Source organism: Spermophilus citellus (genome assembly GCF_964194105.1).
Source record: "Spermophilus citellus genome assembly, chromosome: 3".
Lineage (NCBI taxonomy): Eukaryota > Metazoa > Chordata > Mammalia > Rodentia > Sciuridae > Spermophilus > Spermophilus citellus.
Genome location: NC_138184.1, coordinates 183,369,443 through 183,383,704, shown reverse-complemented (window position 1 = coordinate 183,383,704; position 14,262 = coordinate 183,369,443). Strand labels below are relative to the sequence as shown.

Below are 14,262 nucleotides of genomic sequence, written 5' to 3'. Positions count from 1 at the left end.
TAAAGTTTCTTTTTCTAGTCTAATAAAAATAATCTAAATGGAATTCAAATCATATCAAAATGAATTCTCAGTCAATAGGCTGAAAAAGGGTCCATAAAATATGCCTTGCCCAGACATAACTACATAAAGAATCAGTCAACATACTGGCAGCAATTTTAACATATGGTCCACACCTATTTCAGAATAGGCTGCTAATACATAAAGCTGCCAGATTTTCCTGCTTAAAGTATTGACACTTAGGTTTAATTTGTCTATGCAGGAGTGTTGATTTAGAAATAAGGCACCAACGAAAATAGGGTGTTTCAAGGTTTACCCACAAATAGAGGACCCAGTTAATCTGAGCATCATGGCCATTAAGATGACCTGAAAAATTGCAACATCACTTATTTTGCTATTGCACTTGCTTTTAATTATCTGTAGGCAAAGTACTTACATGCCTACCATGTGTTTGTGATTTCCTAAGCCTAACATCAAAATGCTGTTAATGTTACATCTATGCTGCAATTTCTTGTAAGGACAAGCTTTAATTATGGTACTTGGGATCAAACCCAGGGCTTCCCTAATGTTAAGAAAGTGCACCACCACCAAGCTACATTCCAAGGCTCCAAAATATAATTGTAAAGGCTTCATATTTATTTTTTATTATGAACATTAATTAATTATTTAAGTTTCTCCTATTTTTGTGCATCAACATATTTTCCAGTTGTTCTCCTTATACTTTCAGTGCTCTAAATATCTTGAAACATAATCCTATGTCTTTGCCTCAGTTAACTTTTTAAAATCTATTCCTAATGTGTCAAAGAATATTAAACATTTTAAGGATGTTGGTAACTCTTGCCAACTGACTTCCCAGAAACTTTATACTAGTTATTTTTCCCATCTGTGTGTCAGAGAACTTCTCGAGATTTTTTGAGCATCGTTGAATACTGTTTAAAATAATAGTAAACTTTGACAACCTATTAACTAGAAAAATGATATCTCAAGTTTTATTTTACTTTGATACTTAAAGTCTAACAGTTCTTTGTAGATTTATTGATTATATTAGCATTTAAAAAACTATGTTTGTTTAATGTATTTCAGAAGTTAGCAATAGCAGCATGTATAATTTGCATTTCATTAAACATTTTCTTATATAAGCTTTAAATGTTATGTAATCAAAACTTTGAATATTTCTTTGTATCTTTCCTGCATGCATAGAAAGTCAATCTCCAGCGGCTGGGACTGTAGCTCAGTGGCAGATTTCATCCTTAGCACCACATAAAAAATAAATAAACAAATAAATAAATAAATAGACAAATAAAATAAAGGCATACTTTCCATCTACAACTAAAAAAAATAGAAAGTCATTCTATATCTTATGATAAATTAAATAAATAATAATATATTTTATAGCTTTGGTCCATTGGTTTTTAAAACATTATTAATCCACTTGTAATTTATTTTGATGTATGTACAAAGAAAGTGTGATTTGAATTCCTTTTCCAAATAGCCAGTGTTCCTTGTATGTTGAACTTTCATTCTTGCCTCACGTTTGTGATCTTTGCTTTATCATAGATTAAGCTTGCATCTACACTAAGTTCAATTTTAATGTGTTGTTCTTTTTTTCTTGATCTGCCTGTTTATTTATCATTTTAAAGATATTGGCTAACCAAGCACATATTATTTCACTTTTCCTAAATTTTTTATTACTTTGCATTTATATTTGCATATAAACTTTAGAATATTTTTTTCAAATAAAAACATTACAATGAGATTTGATCTATTTATTAATCTAGAAAGAGTTAATAGTTTCCCCAATTTCAATGTCCCTATTGAGGAATGTGGTAGGTCTCTTCATTTATTCACATTTTCTTTTATATTTATAATAAGTCTATCTTTTACTTATGCACTTTCTCTGTGTTTTATGCCATTCATGGTAAATCTGAGTGGAATTCCATTGTATCCTCTAATTGCTTACATCAGGGTGCCAATTGTCCAGAACATCCCAAGTGATCCCAATCATAGAATGGCACAGCAGATGTTCTTGCTCAACACCAGATCTATGTGCAAACACATGGGCATAAGACTTCACACCAGCAATCATATTTATGTTGCTAGCTGATCATATACTGTTGTTATACAGATAATTAATAGCATAGAATAATATTTAACACAAATATGATAACACATTGCCTTTGTAACTTAATAAATTCCATGTTTTCTGACCACATTTATATGCCTTTTCTTATACAGATTTGTTTCCTCTTCCCACTTGTAATGTTGTTTTTAGCTCCTTCTTGCTTAAATTTTTTTACACATGTTATTTCCATGTTTGTTCCTATTATCACTATGTCATCAACAATTTGTTTTTTGTCTTGTGGTCAAACAAATTCACTATTATGGATGTAGAATTACGTGGCTATAATGATAGCTCTGTATGATAATAGGAGTTCTGGCTGTCTTAGTGTTTTTTTGGTGTTGTGTAAGACTTTTGACAGGGAAAAAGTGCAAATTCCTGAAGACTTTATTTATTCATGAAGTTCAAGGAAGGCTAGCTGAATGGAAATTGTCATCACTCATATTACTTAATTCCAGGAAATAAATTTTCCAAAATTAAATCAACTGTTTAATCCCAGAATCCAAAATGTAGAGAATGCTTTAAGTGAACTCTTATGATTCTGTAAAACTATATTCATTAATTTGAGAAGATCAGTGATTTATTATTTTGTATAAAATGCACATTACCAAATGAATAGAGTAATTTAATTAATTAAAATTTACTAAATTTGCTTATAACATTTATGAAAACATACATATGTAAAATTATGAGCAATAGTTATCTATAGGAGATAGAATTATAAATGAGTTTTAAAATTATTTTTGCTTACCAGTATTTTTAAATTTGATTTCTTAGCAGGCATAAATTACAATTGGGTAATAAAGACAAAAGTTAACATTTATTTAACATAAAAGAAAACCTCAACTTTAGAAACATGGATAAATTATATTAGGTTAAAAACACATGCCTAATATAGAAAAATATATTAGCTACTTTACAAGACAAGCCTGTGATTTGATCTTTCATTGAAAAGTTTGAATGGATTTGGTAAACATATGGCCAACATACAGATCCTCTCTAGGAAAGCATTCATAGCCATTGTCTAAAGAACAACAAAATTTAATTGCTCACCTCTGAACTCTTCCTTAGTCCTATAAGACAGGTATTTAATTGGATGTCTCACTGCTGAAATAGCATATGGAAGAAATGGCTCCCTTTGTACTTTTACATTATCCTTTGTGTTCAATCTTTCCATCTCCTTTGATAATTTTACCATTGGGTTTTTTCATATCATGTCTCAAGCCTTTACTTTTTCATCTCTTTAATCTTATCCCTAAATAGGTCAACTGGACTCAAAACTTATATTTTTTCAGAATACTACAGATCAATGTGCCCCCTATTTGGCATTAAGTTGAAGCCTTTTCAGAGATGAGAAAACTAGTGGAACTCTTTCTAACGCTCAAAAGCAGCTGAAATTGGAGAACAGATGGTCTAAGGGGGAAATGACGTGTATATTTTGAAAAGCAGACTGTTTTTAGGGACTTGGATTACATCTGAAGTGATTAACAGTGAGAATAATCTTTGAACTATTGCTATTTCCTAAAGAAGCCATAGTGACTGAGTTACCACAATTAACTGCATCATATTTCACAAATGTCTTTGCATAGATACTGGAAGTTAACATTCCAGATGGGTAAGGACTGACTATTTAATAACTTAATTTGACTGAAAGTCAACTTTAACATTGAATGATGAAAATATTCACAGAGAAAAATCTACTATATATATATTGCAAAGTCTACTTATGGCTGAATTTAATTTTATTGGAAGTTGCCTTATTTAGCTAGTAGACTTTTGGTCTGTATCACTTGGATGAGAAACTCAGGTTTCTTTTTTTTAAATTGATTTTATTTTTTTAATACACAATAGTGGAATGATTACAATTCTTATTACACATATAGAGCACAATTTTTCATATCTTTGTGTATAAAGTATGTTCATGCCAATTCATGTCTTTATACATGCACTTTGTAATTTTTTTTGCATTACAATTCTTATTACACATGTATATCACAATTTTTCATATCTCTGTTTGTATATAAAGTAGGTTGACACCCAGTTTGTGCCTTCATACATGTACTTTGGATAATGATGTCCATCGGGTTTCTTGTCAGAGGGAGAAAGTTCCAACAAGACATCTGAACACATGAATGACTCCAATAGCCAGACAATGTGTTCAGAGGTGTGCTTTCATCCAAAACTGATTCTCTTCTTGAAGGAACTCCTATTTCTGATTTTACTTTATTTTTTTTCTACTAGAGAGGGTACTTATTTTATTTCCATTGATAATTATGACTGCTGTCACTGTCAACTTTCATTTTACTACAACCACATCAGTCTTATGTATATCTGATGTCAAATTATTTAGCAGATGATAATTGCTCTGCGGACACTGGACTATCTTCAGAGATTTCCAGCCCCCTCAGGCTTTCAAAAGTCACCCTCCTTTCTTTACAAACACACACTTAACTCCTTTCAGTTCAGCTAAAATATTTATCTTATTATTCCTACTCTTCTTTGATATTTTCCTTCAGAGTATACTCAAACGTATGAAATATATTCAATACCTTTAAGTCAACTTAGTAAACTGCCTCCTCAATTTTTAAAAGAAATCCACATAAAAAGAGAGTAGTATGAAAATTAAAATAATGAAGATTCTATGACCTTGTATCACAGTGAACTGTCACTAAGAATAAGTTTCAAGTGACATATGCAGACCCTACAGAAGAGGTCAGCTGACCCTTCTGACCTTGGGATCCACCCTGTGCCAGTCTGGGTGCTCAGCCCTTCTCTATCTGGGACATTCAGTCCCTCTCCCTCTCCCTTGACAGTCTCATCCATGGCTTCAAAGGTCCATCTCTAACTTTTCCCATTCTTCAACACTTTTCCAGATTTCTGAATATCCTTAGTGATTTCTCTAAAGAACATCAGAGAACATAGGAAGAATTATATACTATGGACAAGTCCACTTCAAGAAATCCGTAATCCCAGACGTCAGGTGTAAACCTGTAGTTATAGTATCCCTGAAATGTCTTTTTCAAGACTATTCAGTGCCTTCTCCCTTTCATATTTCAAGCATTTTATAATATCAGAATGTGTACATGGCTGTGTACCTGTGTGTTTTGTCAGAACACTGCAGTTAAAATTTGTAGTAAGATGTAAATGATAAATTGTTGACCAACACATAGCAAAGACTTTCTTTAGGGTGAGGGGACCCTCAGAAGCAATTTTGTACTTCAAATATTTATAATGATACTTTAAGAAATGAACATCCTCATTCTTATTTGGAAGGAGGTAATTTTGAAACTTGAAAAAATGCTAATTGTTAGCAATTAACACTTTCATTTCCTTTAAATGAGTGTAAAGAAAAATAAAGAAATATGTATGTGTTCATATATGTTAGTGCATGTAAGTATATTCCTATTTGCTTTTATATAGATGCTGAAGGTCAATGCAAGTTGCAGTGGTTTGGAACAGGAACGTTTAAGGTTACCTAAATTAATATAACCAAAGTTCTCACAATTTTGTTTTTGTTAGCAAGTTCAAAATTCACTTCATGAATAATATTTTTTTTCCAGACAAATTTTAGAGTAGGCTTTAAAAGTATTCATTAATGTACACATTCTTGTATGTTATGTGTTCAATCCCATCCTGAAATTTCTTTTCTACTTTTGTCACTGTGAGACAGACGAAAATAAAAATGGCAAGTACTTTTAATGGAAAGGAAAAAAAAGTCTAAAAACTCAAGAAACTAAAATCCACAGAAACAGGAAAAAGTCATTCTATATATATATCATATATATATGTTATATATATATCACATATATATGTTATATATATACATGTATATACATCTATGTATTCACACACACACACACACACACACACACACATATATATATATAATTTCATTTTCGTGGATTTAAAAATGTATAAGCACTTGGATAGATTTTATGTTATACAGGATTTACTGGTTTTCAAAGTATATAATGCAACAAAAAAAAGTGAAGTAGCTTCTTTTTTTCTTGTTCATTGGAGCTATCACATCTCATCTATCAGACCTCTAAGTAGGATTTTTAAAGTGGGGTACTCTCTCACGCCCAAGGACTATGTAATTAGCATATGAATGTGTAACGGATTGTTTGAAGTAACAATTAAGGGAACAATGCCTAAAGGAACTGAAGAGAGCTACCAACACCTGGGAATCTTGTATTGAAAAAGCTTCCCTAATGTAAGTAATTAGAAACCAAGGACAAATGCTCATTGTGCAGCAATAAAGGCCTGCAAGGAAAGCTAGGAACTGGAACTGGCTGATATTTTGCTATCATCCTTTAGAATGAATCATTAAAGTAAGAGCTTACTGTTGTATTTATTTCAGTCAAATAATTGTTAAATGTAAGTTCTGTGTGGCATCCAATCTTCTGAAGCCATCAAATGCATTTAAATGATAAAAATACTTGTATCATTAAAATGTTTACATTTGAGAGGTATAAAAGATGGTAACAAATATTTTCTCTGTAGTTAATGCAGTTTTAGAGGAAAGTTCCAGTAGGTTGCCAGGTCCAATCAAGTATGCATTCAGTTCTCTGTAATTTACTGCCTAGATAATTCCTGTTAGTGAATCTCTGGCTTGTACTGTTTTTATTTTGTTTCTCTCTAAAGCAAACATGCCACAGGGGTTCTTACTAGGGAAAGCACTGTAGGAGAGTGACTAATAGCTGAGCAGTGTGAGAGTCCTCACTACTGGGGGGAGGGATCCTTGGAGCAGGGGATCAGAGCTAGGCATTGTAGTTTCCATTTTTATCAGTTGCTACCTTACTTCGGCATAATTACCTTATCTCTTAAATAAAATTCATTTTTTTCTAAACTGTTACAGTCTGAACCAAATTATCCCTAAAGACTCATTCTAACTTTTAGTCATATATATTCCTTTATCAAAAGGAAAAAAAAAAAAAAACACTTGTTCCCAGAAGTTAATACCACTTTAAGAGACATTTATATATGAAAAATAAATTCTGAGTTCAATATTCCATCTTTTAAATAGAGACAAATATATGTATGACTATTCATAGCAGTCTTATTAATAATAGCCCACAGTAGAAACAACCCAGGCAACTACTGATTAATGAAAGGGTAAATAAAATATGGTATATCCATAGTCAAAACAAAAGTTGCACCAGGAAAATTTGAGCAGGCAAGGGCAACTTTATTTAAGGCTATTGCAGTAGTGAGGAGAAGCCAGAACCCACTGTGAACTCAACTCATGTGAAGCAGAGTGGCTAAGGATTTTCAAGCCTGGGAATAAGCTAGTAGAAAAGTACCGCAGGTCATCTAGGAGAAGTCATAGGCCATCTGTGTTTTGTAATTAACTTCATCCAAAGGAAAAGTAAACATGTTTTTTCAACTTGGAGCAAGGTTCCTCACTGAAATTAGGCTCCTCTTCTCTTACTGAAACTAGGAGGCAAGGATGCTATCTCCCAGGATTACATTTCAGAGACATGGCACCTGCATCCTTAAGAAATAAATTTCAGGGACTGTAAAATGGTTGGTTGACTAATAAAAATATCTACATCTCAACAGGCTAGAGAAAGAATTTACATTTACAAAATTTATAAGGCAAAAGCTCTGGAAAGAGAGATTAGGGGCCTAAAATAATGAATAAGCCTATCTAAGGTTGATCAAGCTGAGAGGAACTTAACTTTCTTATTCACCTTACAATGGGATATTCTTGAGCAGTAAAAAGGAATGAAGGAAAAGGAATTGGTGCAAGTTGTGACATGGATAAGCTTCAAACACTGTGCAGTGTGAACAAAACTATTCACAAAAGGCTATATATTATAAGATTACATTTAAATGTCCAGAATACTCAAATCTATGCAAACAAGGCAGATGAGTGTTTGCCTCAGGCCAGGTATGGTGTGGGGCCAGGTGAGGTGGCAGCGAAAAGGTAGAGTTTGTTGAGGGGTGATGAAGATGTCCTAAATTTATGGTTGCCGACTCTGTAAATATACTAAAAGCCATTAAATTGTACACTTTAATGGGTGAGAAGTGTGGTATATAAACTGTATTTCAATAAAATTATTGTTACAAGGACCCCTGTGTTGCAGTATGTGACACAGCCAATAGAGTATTTGCCTAGGTATATGGGTGAACAAAAAAGTTTAAATGAAAATAAAACTTTTATTTCTCCAAGGTTGGTTTTGGCTTTTAATAATCAGCATATTCTGACTGAATTTCTAACAGTTGCTCTTCCTTTTGGCTTTTATAAAATGGGTTTTAAAGTTTGTTGTTGTTATTATTATTATTATTATTATTATTATTATTATTATTATTATTGTACAAGTTGTGGTAATCAGAGAGTATATAACATGGAAGAAAGAAAAATAATTTTTGAAAAGTCCTTATGATATTTGCACCCCAGAAGTAATTGGGAACTGTCAATAAGGAAAAAAAATAACCATTCAGAGTGGATAAGAAATAATTTCTTTCCCCAACTAAAATAAAAAATCAATACAATGTGTGTGTGCCTGTGTATAAATGTGTGTATTCAAATGAAAGCTATACGACAGCCCCAGTTTATGAATGAGTATCTTCCACAAGTTACTTAATAAACTTCTTGTAGCTTTTTCTTCAGAAACAGTTCTGTCATCACTGGTCAGGTTGCACACAGAGCCCATACTTTATCCACAGTTTAGTTGAAAATAGAGTCCTAATGTTAGTACAGTCTGGGATTAAGGGGTCTTTTTTGGGGGTGTATGAATGGCTCCAAGAAAAATTTTGAATTAAGCAGTGAGACTCTGGCTTCTACCCGGTCTTCCTTCCTTTACTCTTTGTGCCAAGTTCTAGACCTAGAGCCTGTCTTTGTGGGTTTTGAAGTGTCCACTGACCTTGTGATACACTAAGCTTCCACTACCTTACTCTTTCAGGCATGTCTCTTCCTCCAGGGAAAAGTTCACTTACAATATCTAATATAACCTTTCTCTCAGCCAACACACACACACATTTAAATCCCAATTTTCTCAAGACATCTGATTTCATTTTACATTAAAAGGGAAACAAATTTGAAACCATGATAACTTCTGGGGCTCTTAGAAACATTTGCAGATAAAACTTGGATTGGAAACCCAAAAGTATCTTTATCAACAGAAATTTGGATGTTAAACTTAAGGGATGGTGAGGAAAATTTGCAGATATAACAAGCTGTCCTTTCTGATGTGGTCTCTTAGGGATCATACTCCTAAGTTATTCCTTATTTGCACAGAATATTTTATTGTGTCTGCCCAAACTTTAGCATTCCTTAAATGCTCAGTAGCTACCAGAACAGGGGCAATGATATCTGTAATGGTGGTGGTTTGGGTTGAAAGGAGACACTGGAAAAAAAATAATCATAAATGAAGCCATTTATTGCAAAATGATTTGGGTATCTTGTATTCTTTAATTTTGGGGCATGTATTTTTTTTCTGCACATTGATCACTTGATTTTTCTTGATTGTAGATTGGACTTATGGATATTACAGACAACAGAGAAAACTTGTTGAGGAGATTGGCTGGTCCTATACAGGTAAACACATTATTTAAAATGAGATTCAGTAGGATCTCATAGTTTTATATCTGTTTTTATGTATAAAACATTTCTTTCTATCTGTCTCTCTGTCTCTGGTACTAAAGATCAAACCCAGGGTGCTCTACCACTGAATTACATTCCCATCCCTTTGTATTTTTTTTTTTTTATTTTGAGACAAGAAGTTCACTAAGCTGCAAAGGCTGGTCTTGAATTTGCTATCCTCCTGCCTCAGCCTCCTGAGTTGCTGGGATTACAGGCAAGTACCACTGTGCCTGGTTTAAAAAGAAATTATATGCTTTAGCTCAACATATCAGTTTAGCTTAGCTACCCAATATTCCAGTTAATTAATAAAATGACTCAAATATGAAATGATTCCTGGTGGTATTTCCCTAAGCACACTTGGTAGTGTAGAATGTACTGGTATCAGACAGAACTGAATTCCAGGCCCTCTGGCTACATCTCTTTGGAAATATCCATAACCCACCTGAGGCTCAGTTGTTTTCTTCTGTGCAATGGAAAGCTATTTGTTCTGAGTATTAAAAGATAAATGAAGTGTAAAACACTTGGCACCAAACCTCCTTTTAAATGGAAAGCTATCAATAATGTTAGCTGCTTTTGTTATGATCAGGTTAGTGACTGTTTTACTCATTTAACAAATGTGGATGAGACTCTGACTGTCACAAAGAGCTTCGTTCTGAATTACTGGGGTTGAGTTTATTGAAGTCAGAGTCTAAAATGATTTTGTCAGTTCACCAGACTTGAATTAGAACATCATGAAGTTGGCTACATATGGTTATGGACAGAAGCCATGATCCAAAACCTTGGGAAGAGAAGCCCTGGGCATGATAGAAAGGACATCAGTGGAATCTGGATGAACCAAAATATATTTAGTGACCCCCTGCCTTAGGATAGTGCTGAGCATTAGAGTTGGGTATTCATTGGAAATAAGAGTAGTTTGATAAAATAGATTCAAATTAGAAGGGCTTTACCACGAACCTGTCCAATTTGGACAGTATTTCATAGATGAAGCACAGTAGCACGATGACTTTTTTAGATAGGCATGCATTTTCTTTCTTTCTTTTTTTAATTCTTACTTTAAAGGCAGTAAGTATTCATTGTAGAAAATTTAGAAAATATGTTGAAGCATAACAGCAAATATAAATATCACTTCCTTCAGGTTTATCCTCTTAAATAATTATAGATCTCTCTAGGAAGTTTCTATTATCTTAAGTTTATCATTTTATACATAGGGCTATGCACCCAATTTATTCTTGAAATTGTTTTTGAGTAATTCTTCATCTTAGTGATGACTCCTACTGATCAAGATACTTAATGTCTGCCTAATATCCGATTGAATGCATGCTTTATTATTTAACCACACAGTCTGGTTTATTTTTATCAACAAACTTCCTAGTTTCAGAGGTAGAACTAAAATCAGGTTTTCTCCAACCAATGAACCTATAAACAAAGAACCATTATATTTATCAGGAATATATGATTAAAATAAAAATCAAGCTTTAATGTACCCTCTATTATCACTAAACCAAGAATCATAATATGGAGGAACCATATTGTAGGGAGAGAAAGTCACATTTCTCAAAACTCTCAAATGTGATGGTGGATGTATGTTGACTAATAGAATTATGGTAGTGGTGTTTCCCAACAGCTTGAGGTCCTAGAACAGCTGGCTGTGCCTCATCCAGTCAGGAGAGATAGCAGTTTCACTAGGGATTTCAGTAGATACAATGGAAGCTGTACATACCACTGTACAGTATCTTATTATGTGAAGACTCAGCCACAGAGATCCTCCTTTGGATGGGCTGAGTATAGACATGGCATCTGTAAGTTGGCCAGGCTTTCTCGAATGGGTCTGGGCATACATAGTACTTTAGAATAAAGTTGCACCATCCTGCTCTTTTGGTCCTTTCAGAAACAATCTACTTACCACAAGGAGTAGCTAAAAGTAGCATTTGCTCTGGGGAGGGGGATGAAAGGTCTCATAAGAAAATGTTTCATAGTTGGAGTGAGGGTAAAATCTTACCATTTTTTTAAAAAAATCATCATATATTAATGTCTCCCATTGGTTTGGAAATTACTCCTAGAATACTTGAGGATCCTAGGAAGAGACTAGTGAGGAGGATATTTTACAACTGTTTAGCTCCAACTAAGTGTGACTTCCTTATTTTGTCTGAATTCCTAAAGTATCAAAAAGAAAATAAATAAAATCATTTATCCAAATAAGTGTATCTATCTCAAGAAATCACTCCAAAGCCAAATGTATAGTGTATGAATTATTTACTATAAAATTTATTATTTCTTTTCATTTTTAATATAAACATTTAATGTTAGATAGTATTTTCAGTATCTGTGCTTATTATTCCACCTAGAAAATGAAAAACTATGTGGACTGTAAAAAATTTCAAGAAAAATAGTTTTAGGATTTTTAAATGTAATTAATTTTGTGAATGACTCAAGTGCATTGATCTTGAGCACATTTAGTCCTAGTTTCATTTGTAATGTCTTATCTTGGTGAGCTAAATATTTGTGTTACTTATTGCATTGTGTTATTATTTAAATTTATTTGATTAGCTGCAAAAGAACTTGAGTATTTGTACATAGAGACTTCTGTTAATAAGAATTCTAAGTACATCATAACATCTTTTTGGAAGCAAGCTCATCATGCTACCACATGTCATTTTAAAATATTATGTGATGCATTAAGCATTATTTAAATGGAATCATTTCAGCTAAGTTTGCTTATGGAAGATTACACAATTATAATATGTGAAGTAACAATACAAATCCCTACTAGACGTGGTGAAATAGAGGGTGGAAAAGTATTACTTGTTTAATTGTGCTTTTTATGTAGATTAAAACAACTTTTCTATTCAGGATGTATGCTGTAATTATGCCAAGAAATGACAGGGTTGGTCAACAGAGACGACCATCCCATTTTTAAAGTTCTTAAGGGAGGATAAGGCAGGCTTATTGTCAGTGTGAACTAGAGTGAACTGTAAATCTGGGAAGGTCAGTACTCAAGTTTGACTCTTTCCATAATAACTTCATTCCTTTAAGGGGTTTCAGAAAGCAGATTTTATTCTTATTAATTTTATATTTTCTACAACAATGCCTAAACAAATACAATTCAGTTGGGGGAAAAAACCTATGTATTTTTTTCTTTTTTAAAAAATATCACAAACACATACTCAAGATTATCATGGAACATGTTAAAATCTTCTTTTTCCTTGACTTGTTAGATCTTTGATTAGAACCTCCAACAATGATAAAAACATCAGAAATGGATGTACTTTGCTCCATGTTTAGAAGCAATCCATATTGAAATATAATCTTTATTTCCTGGAGTTATAAAATATGACATTGTTTCATTTTTTACCATTCTTTAAAATTGTAATTTAAAAATTTATACTGATGGATTCTCAAGTGTTATAACATCTAAGCACCTTTTAGGTTTTAGTTGAAGAGTTCCATTGGGTACAACAAATTGTGTCTGCCCTGGCCACATATGACTCACCATTGCAATTGGCTGGAAGCCCTAGAATGAGGAGGCGTAAATATCAAACAGATTATTTCCCCAAATAAAATATCCTGTCTAAACAATCTTTCTATCTTGATAATGACTAGAAGATGCTACTCATGGAAAATGAATAATATAAGATTCTATAGAGTGTGATTTAGTGTTTGGCTGGCTTCCTTTTTCTCTCTTTCCTTTTTTTTTTTTTTTTTTTGGATACAGTTAGTTCAATCTTTTTCTTCTCTTGACCTAGGATAAAATAGATCAAACTTAACTAAAAGAAAATTTGAATCCACTTAGAATAATGGCTGCTTTCTGGCATGCCCACCCCTTTCTTTACTTCTAGGATCTGCAATATCCTTTAAACATATTGCATTTTCTTCTTCAATTCACTACTCTGTATATTAAACAGATTGTTCATTTTTCATTTCCAACTTGGGAGTAAAATAAAATCAAGCTCTAGAATGCTACTTATAGAATTATCCCATTTCTATTTAAATTTTGGTATTTTTATGGGCATAGAGGAAAGGCCTGGTAAGATATACACCAGCCTGTTGGGCAGGGCTAACCCTGCAAGTGAGGCTGTAGAAGTCTCTGAGAATATAGGAACAGGATCCTCACTTCATGCTGTGCACTGTTTATTTGGGGCAATTTTTTTTGACAAATTTGTTGATTAAGAATATTTTTATCTTATCTGGATTGGTTTTAGTTAAGAAAGGCAAGGTAGTTAGATAAGATCTATGGCTTCATGTCTTTACCTGTCAGGATAGGCTCTCTCCTTGGCTGAGTTCTTAGAGGACATCACAGACATCTAATCAGAGCATGATGGCACTCAGGGTCCAGCTTCATGGTCATCATTGACCTGCAGACAGATCAGCCTGCTAATGTCTTGGCATTTCACTTTTCTCATCTGTAAAAACTTTTGAATTATGCTCTGCTTATTTGTGTATGAGTCAGATACATGCTTGCCATTGTTGCGGGAGAGTTCTTTGAGCAAGGGCTGATGTACAGATTCAAGTGAATAGTATTTTTCAGTGTCTTAACTTGAGCCCCAACAGATTGAACAAG

General features: G+C 33.1%; 1 protein-coding gene across 4 annotated transcripts in view; it reads left to right on the top strand.

The window, feature by feature from the left end:
* The window catches only part of PTPRZ1 (protein tyrosine phosphatase receptor type Z1), a 173,562-nt gene that overhangs the window by 46,727 nt on the left and 112,573 nt on the right, over nucleotides 1-14,262 (top strand). For all 4 annotated transcript variants that reach the window (XM_081287320.1, XM_081287319.1, XM_081287318.1 and 1 more), the window contains exon 2: nucleotides 9,594-9,659. In XM_081287320.1, the coding sequence (XP_081143446.1) occupies nucleotides 9,594-9,659 (66 nt within the window). The remainder of the gene's footprint in view (nucleotides 1-9,593; nucleotides 9,660-14,262) is intronic.